This window comes from Cibotium barometz, chromosome 33 (assembly GCF_041138505.1).
Source record: "Cibotium barometz isolate CiBa-2024 chromosome 33, ASM4113850v1, whole genome shotgun sequence".
In the NCBI taxonomy this organism is placed as follows: Eukaryota; Viridiplantae; Streptophyta; class Polypodiopsida; order Cyatheales; family Cibotiaceae; genus Cibotium; species Cibotium barometz.
Genome location: NC_141078.1, coordinates 37024785 through 37046967, shown reverse-complemented (window position 1 = coordinate 37046967; position 22183 = coordinate 37024785). Strand labels below are relative to the sequence as shown.

The 22183-nt window shown below is 39.9% G+C and overlaps 1 protein-coding gene across 4 annotated transcripts in view; it reads left to right on the top strand.

Annotated features, from left to right (window-relative positions):
- Positions 1-16867: 16867 nt before the first annotated feature.
- LOC147619524 (GABA transporter 1-like) overlaps positions 16868-22183 on the top strand; it is a 63080-nt gene continuing 57764 nt past the window's right edge. The window contains exons 1-3 of one of the 4 annotated variants that reach the window (XM_086773200.1): positions 16868-17142; positions 17287-17379; positions 17477-17707. In XM_086773200.1, coding sequence (XP_086629326.1) covers positions 16980-17142; positions 17287-17379; positions 17477-17707 — 487 coding nt within the window. In that variant the 5' untranslated portion in view covers positions 16868-16979. The remainder of the gene's footprint in view (positions 17143-17286; positions 17380-17476; positions 17708-22183) is intronic. The other 3 variants (XM_086773197.1, XM_086773196.1, XM_086773198.1) reach the window with 3 other exon arrangements.

Below are 22183 nucleotides of genomic sequence, written 5' to 3'. Positions count from 1 at the left end.
GAAGGGTTGGTGACCCTAGTGAGTAAAGTCTCGAGAAAAGAGGAACCTTTGGCGAGCATCTATGGTTTCATGGAAGGATCGTTGCCCTGGTGAACCATATGGACATGTGAAGCATGTTCGGCTTGGGCATGTATATGGATCATAGGAGTGGTGTACTTATGCAGTCCAATGGCATGGCAACATATTTTTGTAAGAAGATATGTATTCTTCTTATTTTGTTTTTGCAAGGACTTAAAGCTGCTTATGGATTTATGGATGTTTTTGACATAGTTAGCTCTTGTTCATATGTCTACTTATTATCAAAGTTGTTGAATCAGGATATGAATCGGGATATGGCTAAAGTTATTGGATTCATCTAGGTATATCTTTATGTTGTATTAGCAGACATGCAAATTTCACATTGTGAAGTTTTCGTCCAAGTTGCAACCAGTTGATATTGTTTTAATTCTTTCTATTTTTAGTGATGCATATGCCCTATTAACTACCTTTTTGTTATAATAATTCTTTCTATTTGTTTATGATCCTTAGTGCTAGGCTTCATTATGTGGCTAAGTCTGCCCTATATCTCTAAAGCTCTGACAGAAACTCAATTCATAGACCTTTGTATGAATGTATGCTTTTATGTGTGTGTGTGTGTGTGTGTGCACGCGCGCGCGTGCATGGGGGGGGTTGTTTGTGGGAGCATATATTGATACCAAGTTCTACACCCACTATTGGGTGCGCTGATGACATTAGTGGGGTTGTTGGAGTATCCACCATACTTATGATGGAGTTGATGGTTTATTGTCTTGTGGATGACTACCATGAGGTTATAAGTTGCACATTCTTATAAGGTGAATTTGGCATGTTCCTAGATTCATCTAGGTATATATTTCTTTCTTGATATGGTTGGCTCTTGTGCCCGTATCTGACTTAGGATCTTGGATCTGGACTTATACTTTTAATGCCTAGATTATGGAATATTATAGATTGGCAGTGGATCTGCTACACTTGATGAACATTTCAGTGGTATTAGGCTTATACAGTTGTGGACAACTACTTTATAAGACGGAGGGGGTGTCACCATTTGGTCCCTTCACCAATTTTTGTCAGTGTTTTGGGGCAAGCCCATACACAGAGAAGAACCAAGGTGAGAATAGGGATTTTCCACAAAAGAAAGTTGAAGCATTTAGCGACAAAGTTTGGCCTAAAAGATGGCTATAGAGCATGAGCAACATGGGATTTTATTCATCAAAGTGACTTATAAGTCATGGTTTTCACACATCATTAATGAAAGCAGAGATTGAGCATGTCAAAATGTAGTTGTATGCTAGGGAAGAAGAGCTCAAGATGACATCACACAATAGTTCGACTCGTGCGCTCCCTGAGCTCCCCCCCCCCCTCGTCGGTTTTACCTAGGGCCCCCCCATCCCTCTCTACACCTCCAATCTATTATTTTCTTATGTGTTTGGCCCTAGAGTTGGCACTGTTTCCCAGTGTCTTTGTTCTACTAGGACATGTTTAAGGGCCTCCTTGAACTTCATCTCTATTTACATCTCCTTATTTATAGGAAAAAAGATCTCTCCAATTCTGGAAATATTCTCCATGTCCTCTGTATCCTAGGAGTGTAAGATAATTTCTCTTAGGAAGGGTAAAGGTTTCCCTTGGCACAAAAGCTTGCATATGCAACTCCTCTTCCCATTGGGATCCTTTGCATATTGCTCGATGCACAACCCTCAATGGTAGAGTGAGCCTATTGTTTCCATATCCAACTATAAGCAATGTTCAACTAGCCACTAGAAATTGTAAAGGAGTTTGAAAGTCTCTCCTCCACTTGCTTATAACCATCTGAGCATCTTCAATGGATTCCTCATTACTAGACTTGCTTTGAATGAAGACCTCTCAAGAAAAACACACTCTCATGAGTGTTGGCCAAAGGACCAAATCCACCAATATTTGAGCTATCAGCTTCTGCAATGAGCTTCAAAGGATGGGTTGGTTGAGGGATTACCGACCATCAAGGCTCCATCTTCTGCATGTTCCTCTTATTTACAGGGGAAGCAACACTGAGCCGCCTTTCCGAAGGAGGCAACATAGAGATCTTCAACATCACTTGCTCTCATTCATGCAGACTTATGTGGTCCTATGAGTACCGTGTCTTTGAGTAAGGCATTGTACATTGCTTGTGATGGTGGATGATTTTACCAGATATACTTGGGTTTTCTTTCTGAAGACCTAGGATGAGACTTTTCAGCACTTTTGTGATTGGAAAGCTGAGGTGGAAAAAGAGACCGGTCACTCGGTCAAGGCTCTTAGGACCGAAGGAGGGGGTGAGTTCACATCCCAAAAGTTTCAGCAATATTGCAAGACACATGGCATTCGGAGATAGCTTACTACATTATATACTCCATCATAGAATGGAGTTACCGAGAGGAAGAATAGGACCATTATGGAGATGGCCCGTGCTATGCTTGAGCATTCTTCATTACCTCGACGTTTCTGGGCTGAGGTGGCTTCCACTACTGTCATGTCTACATTCAAAACAGGTCTCCTACTACTGCTCTTCCCAACAAAACTCCATATGAGGCTTTCCATGGTGAGAAGCCCTCCGTTGTTCATTTTCGGATATTTGGGTGTACGACATATGTTCATGTGCCTAAGGAGCACCGCTCCAAGTTGGACTCAAAGTCTCAGCGCATGACTTTTCTCGGATATAGCACTGTGTCCAAGGCATATCGTCTTTATGATCCTCAAGCCGGTAAAGTTGTTGTTGTGAGCCATGATGTGGTGTTTGAAGAGACTCCTACATCTTCAAAGGGGGGTGGTGAGCTTCTTCTTCCTTCACCTCCGTCTCTGCCTCCTTCTCCTCCTCCTCCTGCTCCCACTGTTTCTATTACACCTCCAGCTAAGGATACTCAGTCAGATGATGATGACCCTGCTCCTCCTCCGACGAGTTTGAGCAGATCTGTACTTGGTTGGTATTATCAGATAGTTCGTGATTCTGGGTTACGTGAGCTTCCTTCTGCTCCTCTGCCTGGTTCTCTTCGACGTTCTTCCAGAGTTACAAGGAAACAAATTCATGAGGGCAACATGTTTGTTAATCATGCTCTTATGTCTACAATCATTAATGGTCCTTCTGATCCCACTTCTGTAGATAAGGCTCTTTCACATGAGCCTTGGCATCGTGCTATGCAGGCAGAGCTGGATGCTATCGAATGAAATGGAACTTGGATTTTGGTGCCTCAGCCTCTGCAACGTAAGGTGATTGGTGTGCGTTGGATTTTCAAATCAAAGTTTCGAGTTGATGTGGCAGCTTGGACAAGCACAAGGCGAGGTTGGTTACTGCCAAGGGTTATGCTCAGCGCCCTGGTGTCGACTTCGATGAGACCTTCGCTCCGACGGCCCGGATGACTGCCATTCGCACCATTCTTACACTTATAGGACATCATACATGGCCTGTTTTCTAGATGGATGTCAAGTCAGCCTTCTTGAATCCAAGATGCTACCAATCGCCTTATCACGAATGGTAATCTCATAACGAGAAAAGATCACCTCCGCACCCTAAGCCGTAAGAGCACTCACTGACAAAAGGTTGAAAGCTAAATCTGGAATATACAGAACGTCAGAGAAGTACCTCTTGTCCTCATCAGAACGGAAGATGGGGATAGTGCCATGTCCATGCACTGGCACAGAAGAAGAATCACCTAGAGTGATCTCGCCTGATCTGGCAGTGAAGTCCTCGAAAACCAATCTCGATGGGGTGTCATATGAGCAGTAGCACTGCTAATCAACAATCCAAGACCATGACTGAGAAGTCACAAGAGCAAGTATATGCCGAGTACCTGCTAAGAGAAGTATGCCATCATCCTTCTTGGGTTGAGACACCGTCGTTGAGGAAGAGTTCTTTGCTGCTTCATCACGCTTCTTCTTGTGACATTGGGGTGACTTGTGACCCTTCTTGCCACAATGATGACATTCAATGTCCTTATTCTTTGAAGATTTGTTGTCTTTATCCTTGTCTTAGAATCCTTGGAGTTCTTGTCAGAACCCCCTTTTCCTTTCTTTTGTTGATTCTTTCCTTTATCTCGTGCTACTGCCAAAGCTCCATCAGGGCCACCAGAGGTGCCAGTCCGCTCTTCTCTGCATGACGGAGGGGAGAACTTCCTCCCGAGTAACTGGAACAAGACGAGGAGAAGAAACAAGAGACTGAAAGTATGCATCAAACCTCTCTGGAAGTTTGGAGAGCAGCCGAATAGCCATATCCTCTGTGGAGATGTCCTTGCCACCACAAATAGCAAGCTCGTCCCGAAGATCTTTCATCTTCGAGAGATGAAAGAAAGTAGATAAAGACGGAAAGGCAGAAACTGATAAGTTCATTAGTTGCTTTTCCAACGCCAAAATCCGACCCGGAGGCTAAATCTCATAGAGATCTGCAAAAGCCTTCCAAACTTCATATGCAGCATCTGCTGTACACACATGAGAGAGAACAGCATCCTGACAGTTCAACATCAGAAAGGAGAAAACGCATCGATCATTCGACTGTAAAATATCAATCTGTGCGTGAGTCGCACCACCGGAAGCAAGAGGGTAGCATTGGCTGGTGTAACAAGCCAATCCCAAAGATCCATCCACGCAAGGCCGATTTCACCTTCACCTTCCATAGGGTGTAATTGGAACCATCCAACTTGGTAGACTCAGCAAACATATGAAGAGAAGTTGGTGTAGCCATCACAAAAGCTTGGGCTCAATCTTAAAAAAAATGCACAAACTCTGAAGAAGAAGTGTCCTCCACAGGTACCAAGAGTGCCACCAAAGCCTGCAACACCACAAACCCCCTTTGCAAAGGGGAAAGGCCACTGGAGAGGAAAACACAGCACAAAAGGCTGCTGTCCTGTAGAAAATAGGCCGCCTATGTCCAATCTCCAAGTGGGAAGAAAAACACTGATCAGAAAACACCTGATGGCTGTGCAGTTGGAGAAGCCAAAACTAGAAGAGAAGTGACGAGAAGTTGCTGCCCAGAAAACGCAGCAGCAAGGGTGTGGATCTGGGAGAAAACACAGAGGAGAAGGTGCTAAAAACAGGGCTGAATCTGGGGTAGCAAAGAGGTTGGTAAACCGGGAGCGATGATACCATGAAAGAGTGCACAGAGCGGAAGCAAAGTGGCACTAGAATGTGTTGAACAGAGAGTGCAAGAGAGAGAGAGATATGGAGAGAACTATGCTGAATATACTGAAGCAAATCAGTCCCAAGCAAGAGACACACAGTCTCATAAGTGAGGGAGCAAAATATGTACAAGACTGAATGAGAAAAGAGAGGCCAGCACCCACTATTTATAGTAAGAGGGAATGCTGGCCGAATGGAGCTGCAAAACAGGCCAACTGGAGCTACTGGACATGGCCGACTCGTAAATGCCAGAAAGACTGGGAAAAATCCCAAAAAAATAGTAGAAAAAGGTGTGGCTAGGCCACAAGCAAGGGCCATGCAAAAGGGACCAAATGGGCACCATAAAAATGCAGAATCTAGGGATGAATATGCTAACACACTTGCTAATAACAATCTTCAAAGAACACCAGCATGAGATACCGTAGACAATAAGTATTTGACCACACTCTTCTGAAGTGGTGTACCTGTGGGAGAATTTCCTATTTTAAGGTCAATAATAACTTCTTTTGGGGTGCTTGCTATAGTGTTGCTTGACTCTCCTATTATTGGAATAACAAGGTATTCTATTGTTATATCTTTATCAAAGATATAACATGGTTCCTCTCCAGCGGGTCTAGTTGACTGGATAGGTATAAGATGTTCTACATCATCATCTTGTGGTTTGATTGCAAAAACTTACAATCAATCCAGAGTGAGGACATAATATTTCATCAAAATCATCAGCTTTAGTAATATAATAATGACCCTGTACAGTTCTAACAATAGGATCTCTCCAAACCTCCCACAAAAATATGAAAAGAAGTGCTCTTCATGGCAAGAAAAGCTCTCCGAAAACCAGCTCAGAAACACATAAGCTCTCAAAAACCCATCTCACAAACATACAACAAAGTAATGACAACGAATTCAAAGTCTAAACACGAGTTCTATACATATTAGAATTTTAAAAAAATTATACTCATTTTATAAAAATGATCGTTATAAATAATATCATAAATACACAAAATCTAAAATTCATTTTCAATAATTATACTATTTAATAAATGCATGCATAACTACCTCTCATTTAATGATTATTCCATAACTAACTTCTATATAATGATTATTCCATAACTAATTCTTAGATAATGATTATTCCATAGCCCACTATCATATAATGATTGCATGACTTTTATATCCTGCCGTGATCCCAATTTAAGTTTTAACCTTTTCATCATCTCTTTTATGATTCCATCCATTTTTATTTCAAATAAAGAGCACATACTTGTATTGCCCAACAATGCATGGGAGAATTTGAAGAGATTAAAAATGCAACATTTGAGCATGTCTATCATCATCATGGTCATTGTCATCATCATAATAATAATAAAGGTCTCTCCTTTAAGTTTAGCCACAATTTTTAAGGTTTTATAGATGCTTTAAATTGATCAAGAGAGTGTAAAAGAGTTCCATCACTTGTTTTTTATCAAGATCCCATGGCTACATGACAATGTGGAACGCGTGTTATTTGGAAGGGAGGGAGAAAGCCCGTTATTTGAGGGGGGGGGAGAGAGAGCACGTTATTTAGGGGGGGGGGAGAGAGAGAGAGAGAGAGAGAGAGAGCGTTATTGGGGGGGTGCTTGCCCACTAAGGGCGATCGCTATCCCTCTATTTATATCACCTCTATTTATATCCATTGTTTTTTTGCTCTATTTTGCTCTTATATCTTTTAGGACTCTTACTTTCTTGTTTATTGTCCTTTTGTGTTACTCCTCATGACGTCTCCCTAATTCCAAGCATGGACACAAGTCTCCTTGATGTTCAGATCGTTTTGCATGTATACTGCACCATGGATACTATCCACGGAATTACTCTGCTGCATGGTCACGTTAGTGTGTCGATAGAAGATGTTGAATTGGGAGAAGTTCCTCTTCCTTTTCCCCTCGAAGATGGTGATATCAAACAAGTTAAATCAAACCAAAGAATACATCATTGTGTGGCCAGCCAGAGATTGTGTAAGTCTTATTTTATCTCTCTCCACTTTTTGAATTATGCTCTTTTTAGTGATTTTTTTTAGAGCAATCTATCTTGTATATGTCGATGTGTTTAGATTGTTACAAACACATCAAAGGAAAGCCCACATCCACCAAAGCATGCAAAATGTGTAAAGAGCACACCTGCTAGGCAACAAAGCCAAGAAGTGATAAGTACCAAGATGAGGAAGAAAGTGCAAGAGGAAGATGATGATTGGAGTCCTCCTTGAAGGAATCCAAGTCTAGCTGCTAAGTCTTCGAAGAAAGGTGGTTCTTCAAAAATCATTAAAGAATCTAAGGAAGCAGGACAGGTGGACAATGGAATTGAAAAAGAAGGCGAGAATGAAGAGAGTTTCATGGTGACTCCTACAACTTGCTTGCAATTAGAACTCCTACAAGACAATCTTAATAGAGTGAAGTTAATTGTTAACCAATTTTTATCAAATCTTACATAAGGTATCTTTTGGATTACCAAGCATAACGTGTGTGTATGCGTGCATTTCAAGTGGTGAAATCCACTCCTTTGCCACCTATTCCCTTGTGCAAACTTGTACCTAACCCCTCTATACGAAGAGTGCAATTTAGGTACAAGAAGCTGGCAAGGGAATTTTATATGAATGACTATGTTGTCGATAGATGCAGGCTCATTTGCTCCATCATCTCATCCCGTAATCTTGTTAGAGAAGTGACTCAGGATGATGTTACTACATGGGATAACATCTGGCAATTGAAAAACGAGGAGTTCGAGAATACGATCAAAGGCACAGAGTGAGAATTCATGAGCAACACAATGTTGTATGTGTGGGACGGCAACCATCGAGTTGTGGCATGGATGGAGGAGATTAATAAATGTGAGTCTACTTAAACTACCTAACTTTTTTTAATGTGGTCTTTTGTTTTATAAAATAGTTTTGGGACTAATTAGATTTGCACTATCTAACTGTAGCATTCAAGAATGTCGCATCAAGACATCCTTCTGTTGATGCTATCCTTATTGAATTCAATGAGAATAGTGAGAGGGAGGTTCTCACAGTGATCACTCGCTTAATCAGAATATATGTTTTAAGACTCTTTGAATTAGGGATATTCGACGTACTATATTCTAATCTTTTATCATAACCTTAAATTTTGTTGTCGTAAGATAAAATAATTATGAACCTTAAATTGTTGTCGTAAGATGAACAATGCATGGATGGACAAGCATACCTCAACACATAAAAAAAAGGGTTTCCCATCTTGGTATAACTGCGAGCTTTCAAAACTTTCCCAAATAGTATTCTAAGTAAACCTTCAATCTTTAGACATTTACAATACATGATAAACATTTGCATATCATCCACTAATGTTGAAATTTATGAATAATAGGGTAAGTACCTCACGAGTCACAGCCACCCGAGATATTGACCCCCTAGTAGATAGTTTGTCTGCACAAGAGTTTGAAGAGAGATGGAGAACAACATTTTATAAAGATGAAAGAAAGTGGGGGCATACTACAAGGCGGCTGGCGGTGATTGGAAACCTTGCATATGGGGAATGTTTATTTGAGTAAGAAATCCTACACTATTTCCTTTGTTTATTTTGTAGGCAACAACATTTTATTTGTTTATTTTATAGGCAACAACATTTTATGGTTTTAATGTTGCAATTTAATTATTGTGTTGTGTTGCAGGCGACTAGTGCAAGTTAATTGGGACAAGAAACCGGATTGTGTTTGACAGAGGATAGGCTATACTGCTTGGCAGCTAGCTTGTTGTGCCAAATGACCACAGAGCACATATTTTGGATATTTTGATTGATGGTGATTTGCAGAGACTGAAGGATTCACAAATCCCTAAAAGTATGTAATAGTAACTTTTCATATCTTCTTGATATTTACAAAGTACTCTATTTTGTTTGAATAACAATTTCAATGGCAATGTAGCAAATACAAGTTTATTCAAGGATTGGCTTCAAAGAGAAGTCATATGGCATGAGATTGGAGCGCAGGGTGTAACCGTCCTCGGAGAAATATCAAAAAAGTACAAGGTAATTTTTCCAAATACATTCTTTGATGACCTCGTCGATCTTAAGAGAATATATTTTAGGAAGCTGTTCGAGGAAATGGTGGGATCCCTAAAGAAACAAGGTATGGTAGCTTTGAACCCTATTGTCGTGTGAAGGCTACCAACAAGCATGATGTGGTTAGGTATGTAACATTCCATAAAGCATACTTACTACTTGGTTGTACTCTTATATTTGTAACTGAAGGGATATAATAATGTGTAGATGGATTTGTAAGTGCCATGCGGAGAGATCTATTGTAGATGTGCCTGCAATCTTAAAATAATAGCGCAATCCAAAACATGAAAGCACTATGTATACACAATAGCAACTTCGAGACCTTTGGGATGCAGAGATATACAAGAGATGTCCATTGTTGACTTTCCAAGTGGCGAATTTCCCAAGAGCGAGAAGGAGATGTATACTCAGGCTTGTAAAGTAAAGCAAGCAATCAACCATGGTATGAAGTACATAATTAGATATTTCACTTTAATTTAAATATTATTTCTTATATCTTTTAAATGGTGAATTCTATTATGAAGCCTAGAAGTCTACGTGGCAAATCCTTTCATAGACAGTTGCAGTGAATTTTACACTTGGTATTGAGACCGGTGTAGTCGTGTGAAGGTCACTGATTTGATGTATCACACGATTGGCAGATTATTTTGGTATTTGATATTGATATGTGTGAAGGTCATCGATTTGAGGTATCACACATGGTTATTTATCTGTGCAAAGGTCACCAAATTGAGGTATCGCATGTAGTTGTTTAAATATGCAACCAGGGAGGAATGTTAGAATTATTCGAATTATTTGGCATTTATGGATTTATTTGATGTATATTTATTTTATGTGCAAGCGAGATTGATCACCTCTAACTTGTCACATATTTTGAGTTTATATTCTGAATGTCAGTGTAGATTAGTGGGTGGCAGGATTAGTGTGCGGGATGTGCATGGATCCACTAGGCTTGCATCAACGGAAATTTATTGATGCATGGCGCGTGGCGATTATTTATGATCGGTAATGGAAGTGATATTTTATGTGCACATTAGTGTGCAACATTTTGATATACATTAGTTCTATTTCATGAGTGAACTTTAGAGTGTTTACACTTTTGTATTTAGGCTTATGCAAGCCCAAAGTGGAGATCCATATTTTTTGCTACATGTATTTTTGGCTCTTGCTTTTTGTACAAGGAAATATATTTAAATACACCATGAAGAGGACGTGAGCCACTCTCATGGTGCAGGGGGAGATTTAACCCATTCTTGTGTTGTGTGCATAAGCTTTCATCTATTTTAAGTATTTTTCTCAACTTTTTTTTTTATGGAGGGCCTACCGTGAGCCCTAACACCCTCTTCACTATGTCTCTTGGTGTGTAGTTTAGGCTCTAGAACAAGGGTTGGGTTGCCATATAGAGCCCTTAGCAAGCCTACATTGGGGTCTCCTTGGTTTCGTGGCTACACATATGTGTCTATAAAATCTTTAATATAACAAGTCGCACAGCCTTTAGCTACCTACATTGGGGTCTCCTTGATTTCGTGGCTGCACATATGTGTCTATAACATCTTTAATATAACAAGTCACACAACCTTTAGCTACCTAGTGTAATTCCAAGTATAGGTGGTTGTGGCCCAAGAACAGGTGGAGAGGCTTCTATTCTCATAATTCCACAATACTAGGTACATGAGGATAGGTACATGAGGAGGAAACCTAGTTCCCATAGGGGGCCCACTTATCGTTTTTCACGAGGGGCAGGCATGGCCAATGGTGGTCGGGTTGTCGACAAGGTAGGGGTTTGTACAATTCTATTGGCAAGATTGTACCGACACACAAGGGTGTGTTGGTACAACATGCCCTTGTGTCATGGCAGTTGGTGTATCTTCTATAGTAACCACACCAAGGCATAGTTCTTCCTTGGGAATATAAGAAATCTTCTATCAAGTGGCCACACCACCATAATATGGACACACCTTCCTAGGTTCCCTAGGAGATACTCTCCACTTTGCCTCCATATGTCCAAACACTTTGTCTATCACCTCTCCCTATGGTACTTGTTGCAATTAGTCCTGAAGGGCAGAGCTACCAGTGTAGACATAGTTGGTATTGGATCCACGGTTTTCTTACCATCCTTCTCAAAATGTTTCTCATATGTCTACTTGATATAATGGACAAAGCGTTAAAGCGTGAATCTTGTCCTCCGAATGCTAGAGTTCCTTTCATGTTGTTGTTAAAGTCAATGGCATCTACACAACACTCATTGAATGTCGCTTTTTTTGTATATACAAGTAATGATTGAGAAATTTCTCCTTCAAGCTATTTAGGAAGAGTGCAATCAACCTTTGCTAGCTTGGCTTCTCCTTCAATGGCATCTACACAACACTCATTGAATGTCGATCTTTTTTGTATATACAAGTAATGATTGAGAATTTTCTCCTTCAAGCTATTTAGGAAGAGCGCAATCAGCCTTTGTTGGCTTGGCTTCTCCTCATCTAAACATTGAAAGTAATAATATCTTATCTTGCAAATGTACTCTCTTAAGGTCTAAGAGAACAAGTGGAGAAAGCTTCATTCGACCTTTGAAAATTCTACTTGAAATAATGCAGTGTGAATAGCCTTATATGTGGACTTGTAGATTGGATTGAGAGTACTGAACATTCTCTAGCTATTTCATCTCAAAAGCAAGGGTTTTAGTTGGGTCGTCAGTGGTTCTTCTCAAACACTTAAGTGATCTAGGGCATCTTGGGTTCCATCATATTTGTTCATGATTCTCTAAACTTGCTGAGCGCTAGATCGAGATTGGTCTCTGACATCCCTCCCAGGTGATGCTGGTTCACCAATCTGCATTCCCCAGCATATTCCATGTTCATGAGAACATAGGAAAATAACAATTTTTTAAGCATGGGTAAAGCTAGCAAACCATGAAATCTAAAGAAATTGGTTGCTTTCTAGCTGTGCAGTGCGGCGCTAAAGAAGTTACTTTCCGCCCAACCTAGGCAAGAATGAGATTGCAATTCTCGTGGGTTTACCAGACTACCTGCATCGAGCTGAGCTCCAAGATGTTGTTTGCATTTTGTCACTTCAATCTCTGATAGATCACTTAGAGTGTCCTTCACCATCATTGCTCATACACACAAGAAAGAGTCTTTGCCTCACTCAATCTCATGTTCTCATAAGCATTTGCAAGCATAAAAGAGGTAGGACACGTAAGAAAGAACTCTCTTAAGTGCGCGCGGACACACACACACTCTCTCTCTCTATCTCATACACGCGTTTACCAAGAGCTCATATGAATTATGTGTAAAAGTTTCCAAAACATAAGTGAAATTTCACTTATATACCTGGCCAATAATATATTCACACTTGAAAGACCAAACGATGACTTGGCTTTGTACTCACAACCTTTACAAAATGACATTACAAATCATTGTAAAGCTAAATGCCCATAGTTTTAGAAACAAATCATTGTTTGACCTTAAGGTATATACAAATCATTATATATAACTTAAGCTAAATGCCCATGGATTATTGTATTGAATTATAAGGGTGATTACAATAAGTGAAGTCCAGAATGGCTTAATAATGTCACCTTTGATTTTAAACTATACAAGTAAATGCCATTTAAAATGGCTTTCTATGTTTTTTAAACTACATATCACTTAAAGTACTTTGAATGGTTTCTTTCTTTTTACTTAAATTACTTAGGCCAACAAATTTTTTTGTTAAATTATTGAGAATGACTTCATGATGTGTAAAAGAAAGGAATGCCGCATTTCCAAAAACAAAGCACCATGACAAACATTGCAAGAGAAGGCAACCTTAATGTCCACATGCATTAGCAATATCCAATGATGGACTTGATTCCCAAGTTTTCCATAAATTAAATAGTATAAAAGCATTAAAAAGCCACTTCTTTGGCCTTAAATTTGACAAGTATAGAAATCACTTTTAGATTTGAGAATGGCTTCATGAGAAGCATCATTTGAATATAGAATAGGTCATAGGAATGACCATTCTTTGGGGGAGAGAGAGATATGCTTAAAAAACATTCTAATTTAAGCATAAATGTAAAATTTATAAGATTTATCACTAGAATTTATTAGCGAGTTCCAATTGCATTAAAGAGCCATTCAATTGAATGCTTCTCAAGCTTGAGAGGGGTTGAGAAGTGAGAAGTGAGAAACATTTAGAGATTAAGAAAAAGAGGGGTTGAGAAGTGAGAAACATTTAGAGATTAAGAAAAAGACCATAAACTCACACTTTACCTCTTGTTTTGCTTGATTCTTTAGTCATTGCAGAGGCCCCCAACCAATCAATTGGTTAGTATGTTGAGGAAGGCTCCAAAGAAAATTGAAGAGAGAGAGAAACTTTCAAAGGACACCCATTCTTGAAAATATTGTGGCAAACAAATAATATATGCATCACTTTTTATATAGTCGTTTTTTATTGCTCAATTATTATATCACTTTTATATGTACTAGTGGGCTGACCCATGCTTCGCATGTCTGCACGTCTTTTCAAACCTCCAAATTCAAATTCTACCCTAACCTGCTCAAACCTTCTTCTCTCTTCTTGAACCTCCAAATTGTTGGCACGTGGTAACTTTGTGAAACTCTTTCTATGAGGATAACTTCATGAAGAATAAAAGAACGAAATAACAAGTGTATACATAATAATTTATTTTGGGACCAATATATATATATTTATATACCAAAAGGTTGCGTTTACATCTTTAAGAGGGCCTAAAGTATTCATAATAAATTTTTATGACAAGTACATGCAAAACAAGACAACTTTTGTCTCCACATGTATTAATTTTTTGGGGATTCAAAGGACATCCATAATTCTTTTTATTTTTTTCCATAAACAAATAAAGATACATTTCTTTTTGTGTAGTTTTTCTATACTTCAAGATAAGCATGGATAGGAGGGAAGTAGCACAAAAGGTTGGGTGAAGAGAGGAGAGGCAGGCTAGGCAAGCTACTTGCAACCATCAGTGGTAGGAAAATGTGACTAATACTAACCATTGATATACCATTGATGCATTTGATGCTTAACCACTTTTACTTTCCTCAAGCTTGCAAATGTAAGAGATTGCACAAACTAATATATGTGTTCAACCTTGTGATGTAGTATGCTTTTCAATGCAAGATATAAGTGGACGGTGTGTTGTTGCATTTTACCATTCTTTAACATTTTGTAAAGTATGGAAATACTTTTCTTAGATAAATGTATACTGCTCCTCCCCTTGCTAAGATAAGTCGGCCGTGAGTCTTGGATAAATGTGCAAAGATGCTAAGTGAAGGCATGAAGCAATATTGGGGGTAAAATCGTCCTTTTGTGTGATTTGAGAAAAAATGGTTGTAAGTTTGACTAGCCTTAATTTTAAAGATTAAAATTTTTAAAATTTAAGGTATAAAACTGATTAATCTTTTATGCATTTTTTCAATAAAAACCGGTTGAGCTTGAAGGTTATCCTTTTTGTGTGAGTGGTTAGAAAAAAAAGTAACTCAGGGTTCTCCCTAATACGTTGTTGGGTGAGGGTGATATGCATATACCCATAAAAGCAAATATATACCTTCCATCCCTTTGATTAACTGAGTCCTCATTGGAAGTAATGTCGTTGTAAGACCAATGACACTAGCTTAAATAACACTTTTCAAGCATGAATAAAGCTAGCAAATGAGGAAGTCAAAAGAAATTAGTTGCCCCTTGGGTGGAGCATGCTAAAGAAGTTACTTCCCACCTAACCTACGCTATCTCTCATAAGAATTTGCAAGCATAGAAGAGGTAGAACACATAAGAAAGAGCTCTCTCAAGCATAGAAGAGGTAGAACACATAAGAAAGAGCTCTCTCAAGCATACACACACACACACACACACACTCTCTCTCTCTCTCTAATACACGAGTTTACCAAGAGGTCATTTATATATTGTGTAAAAGTCTCCAAAACATAAGTGAAAATTCACTTATATACTTGGCCAATATATTCACACTTGAAAGACCAAAAGATGACTTGGCTTTATACTCACAACCTTTACAATGACATTACAAATCATTGTAAAGCTAAATGCCCATATCATTATATGACCTTAAGTTATATACAAAAAACTTAAGCTAAATGCCCATAGCTTATCGTATTAAATTATAAGGGTGATTACAATAAGTGAAGTCCAAAATGGCTTAACAATGTCACCTTCTATTTTAAATTATGTAAGTAAATGTCATTTAAAAATAAGGGTGATTACAATAAGTGAAGTCCAAAATGGCTCAATAATGTCATCTTCGATTTTAACTTGTCATTTAAAATGGTGTTCTATTTTTTTGAACTACATATCACTTAAAGTACTTTAAATGGTTTCATTCTTTTTACTTAAAGCACTTGGCCAACAAATTGTTTTGTTAAATTATTGCATCAATGAATATGAATGCTATGAGGATGACTTCATGATGTGCAAAAGAAAGGAATGCCGCATTTCCAAAAACAAAACACCATGGCAAACATGTGCAAGAGAAGACAACCTTAATGTCCACATGGATTAGCTTTTGAAATTTCAAAAAGGACACCCATTCTTGAAAATATTGTGGCAAACAAATAATATATTATATAGTCCTTTTTTATTGCTCAATTATTATATCACTTTTATGTACTAGTGGGCTGACCCATGCGTCGCACGTCTTTTCAAACCTCCAAATTCAAATTCTACTCTAACCTCCTCAAATCTCCTCCTCTCTTCCTGAACCTCTAAATTGTTGCCATCATGTGGCAGCTTTGTGAAACGCTTCTTTTATATAATATAGAGAAGAGATATAAAAATATAGAGATGAATGCTATGAGGATAACTTCATGAGAATAAAAGAACCAAATGACAAGAGTATACATAATAAATTCCCATAACAAGCACACCAAGACAAGACAACTTTTGTCTCCACATGTATTAATTTTTGGGGATTCAAAGGACATCCATGATTGTTTTTTTGAAATTTATTTATTTTTGCCATAAACAAATAAAGATACATTTCTTTTTGGGTAGTTTTTCTATACTTCAAGATAAGCATGGAGAGGAGGTAAGTAGCGCAAAAGGTTGGGTGAAGAGAGGAGAGGCAGGCTAGGCAAGCTACTTGCAACCATCAATTGTAGGAAAATGTGACCAATACTAACCATTGATATACCATTGATGCTTAACCACTTTTACCTTGCAAATGGAAGATATTACACAAAGTGGTATGCTTTTCTATGCAAGATATAAGTGGACTGTGTGTTGTTGCGTTTTACCATTCTATAACATTTTATAAAGTATGGAAATACTTTTCTTAGGTAAATTTCTACCGCTCCTTCCCTCGCTAAGACAAGTGGGACACGACTTTTGGACAAATGTGCAAAGATAGGCATGAAGCAATGTCGGAAAAAATCGTCCTATTGTGTGATTTTCACTACTCGAATTGAGAAAAAATGGTTGTAAGTTTGGCTAGCCTAAAAGAAGTAAGTTTGACTAGCTTGAATTTAAAAGATTTAAATGGTTGCAAGAAACTAGCCTGAATGGTTCTAAGTTTGACTAGCGTGAATTTAAAAGATTCGAAATTTTGAAATTTTAGTTATAAAACTGATTTACCTTTTATGAAATTTTTCAAAAAAAAAACCGGTTGAGCTTGAAGGTTATCCTTCTTTTTGTGTGAGTGGTTAGAAAAAAAAAAGAGGTATCAGGCATGAACTTTGAAGTGTGATTTGAGAAAATTGAGGATGGTTTTAAGTCCACAGTCCCTAGAGAGTGCCAAATAAAGTAATGTGTACCCCCCTCAAGCACTGCACTGCACTGCCCGGTGCTAACTCAACTACATATCCACTCTCTACGCACACGCACTTCTTTCTCTGTCTCAAAATGACTCCAACCCCTAATGATTCTCCTCAAGAAGACGCTGGCAAGAAATTCGTCCTTGAATCCAAAGGTATGTGTCTGCTCTTCCCATACTTCTTGTAATGACAAGGGATGAAGCACAGTCTTGCTTCATTAACAAGGATTTTGGGCACATCCTTGAGAGTTCTTAATTGCTGTTGAGGTTTTAGATCAACACAACTTGATCTCTGGCCAGGCATGGTAACACACGTAATGTTTTCCTCAAAGTATGGAGAAGGATTTTGTGCCAGGCTTGTGTTGTTGCGGGCCTTGAGGCGTGATAATCCATGTGGTGATATGGGTCTTGTTGCCAGGCATGATACTAGAATGCCGCACAGTAAAAAATATGACATTTCTCTTTTTTTGATGGCTATAATGCCTTGCAGGCACATGGGTTCATGCTGGCTACCATCTTACTTCTGCCACAGCTGGTGCTCCCCTCCTGACATTGCCTTTTGCCATGGCATGCTTGGGCTGGGCCCCTGGTATGCTTGCCCTGACTGTATCGGGCGTGGTTTCCTTTTATGCCTGCTACTTGTTATCTCTTACCATGGAAGAACTGGAAACTCGAGGAATTCGCTGTCTCCGCTTCTGGGATGTTGCAATGCATCTCATGGGTATGCAATCTGCTGCCTAGTTTGTTGAATGTATCGCCCTTATGGCAAAATATAAATGTTGGAAATGCATATTTTTTTGGCAGAAATGGTTTTACAATATCCTGCAAGGACTCCAAAAAGCATCACCAAGAGCCAGTAATCATACATTGACTGAACCCCCATAGATACAAATAAAAAGAGCCCATACACTGACTGAGCCCCTATAAATACATCATAACCAACAAGGTACAGGGACCTTTAGCAACCCTAACACAACTGAACTGCCACTAGAAACTGCTCACTACTCACCAACAACAAAAGAAAAACCTCAGTATTCCCGGGACATCACCAGCCCCATGCTAAGACGACTGAAGCCAGAAACCCACACATATTTGACAGGAACATGTTGTGATTGCTTGGCAGGACTGTCCAGTAATACACCCATTTCTTCTTTGGGGTTAAACCAAAATATGACTTTTCTGCGTTCCAAAGGAGTAGAACTATCCGGTCTAAACACAATAGCGAGCAGCTAGCCTCATGTATATACAACCATATCTATGACTTACACAACAGCGTCTAGTATGCTACAGAATTCCACCCATTGATCTGAATCATAGACAAAATATTCATTTTTCATACTATAATGAGATTAGCCGCTTCCACTCCTTTAACATCAGAATCGGCAAAGCATTCCTGAAACACCAAATCTCCCAAAGGCATGTAAACCTGACCTTTCCAAATAGATTGTTACTCTTTCAGCTGCATCTAGAGACTTTCCCAGTAGCCAATTAGACCAGGAGGCACTATATTGCAGGAACCCTTACACTCATGTGTTCATCTGAGCCCACATCCCTTTCCAGGCTAAAAGCAATGTAGACAATCTTCCAGACTGGGTTTGCATTTGCTGCATTTACCAGAGGCTATATTCCTCCCCAAGAGCTTAGAGCCTAGGGGTGGCCCCCCCGTCAAAAACTTCCACAAAAGGCATCTAGCTTTGCAAGGCAACTGGGAGCTCCATATGTTACTCCATATGTTATAAGACCGGTCCATCTTCCACAACCTGTTAAGATACAACACATTATTCTTAGTACAAGCTAATTTTAGGAGAGCACTGGTTGGTGGTGATCTTGATATTCTCATGGTTCAGGAGCATCATCATCACATCACCAGGGAGGAGTATGCATCTCTCTGAGCAGACTCTTGTCCCCTTGGTGGAAGAGTTTGTTGGAATACGCAGCGGATGTGAGACAGACTGCTGAGAGCACAACGTAGCTAGACACCGACATGAAGATGAGCAAACGCAAGAGAACCACCAACAGGAAAAGTGCTGAACTGTGTGTGGAAGAGAAAATGCAGAAGAGAGAGTGAGGTTGTGTGAACTCTGCACTATATACAAGATCCGGTACAACAATACCCAACTTGAAAGTGGGGGGGGGGCAAGGGGCCATTTTATATGGCCCTAGGTTGCTGGTCGGCCAGTCTAAAACAGGCCGACAGCAGCCACTGCTCACGACCAGCACCATGCACACGACCAGAAAAAGAGCCAGTCGTCCGGGTGCCTGCAGTCGGCCAGGTTACCGGAACAGGTCGGGTAGCCGCACAACAGTCGGCCAGCATCAGAAGACAGCCGACAGCCCTCCACACCTTAGGAAAAATGGGAAAAATACATGGAAGTGAGGAAAAATGGGGAAACACCAAAAAACGGGTGGGCACACCCACAACAGAGGGCCTGGTGTAATATACAGACAAGAGATGATTGCTAACACCCCCTCTCAGTTCTTGGATGTGGAACCAACCCCAGGGAGCTGGAGTGCCTCCAGAGCATAGCCTAAGGTAGAGACTTCGTGAAGAGGTCCACCACATTGTCCTCCGTCGAACAATAAAGAAGCAAGATGTCCTGGATGCACTTGCCGGCCGCACTCTGGTGTTTGCGCTCTGCATCTAGTCCAGCTTTCACGTGACATTACCACCCCTTAAGATTAGTTTTCGTCTGTGAAAACAAACTGGGGAAAAGATTTGGTAAATGTTCTTAGTTGGTTCCATGTTGAGTCTTCCTCCGGCCTATTCTTCCATTTAACAAGTGCCTATCGATACACAATATAATTCGTGTTTCGATCTCTGAACCCAAGAATCGTTCTGGTTCATGTGGAAGTGACTGTGACTCCAAGAACTCAACCAAAACTTAGGACAAACTATATTGTCATGAAAAACTCGATGCACTAGAGAGCTCTCCGGCAACTCAAGTTTGTAGGCTATGCTACCATCTATAGCTCTACGGCTATAGGAGATCTAGATTGGAATCCATATATCAAATAAATGGAGTAAATCTAGTCACATTGAATGTTTCAAATTACTCTAAGAAAATTCCAAATATTGCAAGAACTCCTTCCAATTGGGTTGCGTGTTTGCTAACGTATACACGAAGCATATTCTCTAGCACTTGGTTGACTTTCTCCGCCTGACCATCAAGCTATGGATGGTCGGCCGTACTCATACTTAGAGTAGTTTCCAATTTTTTTAAGATTTCCCTTCAAAACATAGTAACCTGGACCGGCAGAAACGGTCGGTTCGGACCGGGTTGGAAACGGTGTTTCCGAGTTTCTGCGAAGTCGGAAACGGCAAGAAACGGAGTTTCTTTTGAATTTATTTTAGACATGTAAAAAACATGCATAGAGACATCCTATTAAATAAACTTATGTCAAGAGATGCAAAAAACATGCATAGAGACCTCAAACAAGACACATCAAAGACTCAAGTGGACATTAGAATCATAACACTTAACAGAATGTAGACAATGGACATGTATGATGTCGCGGCAAATTCATGTGAACCATAAAAAACTGAAGGCTGAAGGCTGAAGCATACATAGCGAGCTGCAAATTGTGATCATAATACATCATACATATCAGCAATGATCATCAAACTTGGGAGTCAGAGGTGCCCACTGTGGCACTGCCAATTTTCAAAATTAAATGGTTCAAAAACTACAAAATAACCGACATGCCAGCTGCCAAAAAAAAATGTACGAAAACGGCGTTTCCGCTGGTCTGCCGTTTCCGAAAACGGCCGAACCGTTTCCAGAGGGCGGAAACGTTGTTTTTGGTTACTATGCTTCAAAAGGACTATTCGAACTTCCTATCTCTATCAAACACTATATCTGTGGGTAGGCCATATAGTTTTTAGAGACGTTTGGTAAAGAGGCCAACAAGCTCAAATGTTTTTACATCTTTTAGTTGGAATAAACTTGGCCATCTTAGTCAACCTATTCATTCTTCTCTTCAAGAAGAGTTTTTGTCTGCAAAAACGGTCAAGAAATGTAACATGCGTTGCGGAAGCGTGTTCATGATTAACGTTAAGCAAAGAAGATAACGCTAATCCTACGTTTAGCAAAGACACAAAAGAGGAGGAGAGATAGACCTAATCTATTGTATATTGCCAAAACATGCTGTATATACAATGATCTTGCTGATTCACACCTTCATGATGCATACCAAAGATCCTTGCAATCGAACAAGAGAAGCTCCTGCAGATCCACCATTGTGTTCTTGCTGCCTTGCACACTCTGACAAATGGATCCTCTTGATCTTTGAATGATGATTCTAATGAATGCGTAATGGTCCTATTTATAGGAAAAAGAAATGAATTCGTAATCAAGTCGGTTTTGCCTATTTTTCCCACAAAACATTGTCCAAACAGTCATATTTTGTGTCCAAACTATGCCCAAAAGGTGTCCCAACCATTGGGCTATGTCTTGGGCACTTCCGGGAGCTTGTAGGGCTGCAAAATCTGCTCTAAATCTGCCCCTGAATCTGCCCATATATTTGCTAATGAGAATATACATGTCTATGAGCATTGGGATGAACGGATGCACATGACATCCCCTCTTGCTAAGCTTGGAGCATTGGGGTAATCCATACACCTTTGCTCTGATTCCGTTCTAGTCCAATTGAAGATTGCACTTCATATCCATCGGCTCAATCCAAGTTCTCTGGCTTGGTCTTTGGATCTTCTGAAAACTCCTCTGAAACTGTCGAGATGACCTTATCCTCCTCCAATAGGATTTGGAGAGATCCACCTCCTTGGGAACTTTGGGGTTGACCTCATCCTCCTCCAAATAGGATTTGGAAAGATCCACTTGCTCGATTTGTGGTTCTGGTTCTAGTTTGGCTTCTGGCTCTACCTTTGGCTTTGGTTCTGGTTCTGGCATGTGCATCCCGGGTAATGGCACCACCTCGGAAACCCCTCTTTCTGTGATCATGTCTCCCGAGAACTCGTCTTAGAAGCTCTCTTTTCGTTGGGTAAACGCTCTCGGTCATGGGCTACGTCACAACCCTAGGTGATTCCTTCTTGGCCTCTGTTGATGCTGCCATGAATTGTGTCAATGTCTCCTTGAGCTGTGTCCATCTTTGCTCGCATAGAAGTGAGCCTTGACGTGCCTCTTCTTGAAGCTCTTCTATGAGTTGTTGCCTAAACCTGGCCCCAATGATGATTTGCTCA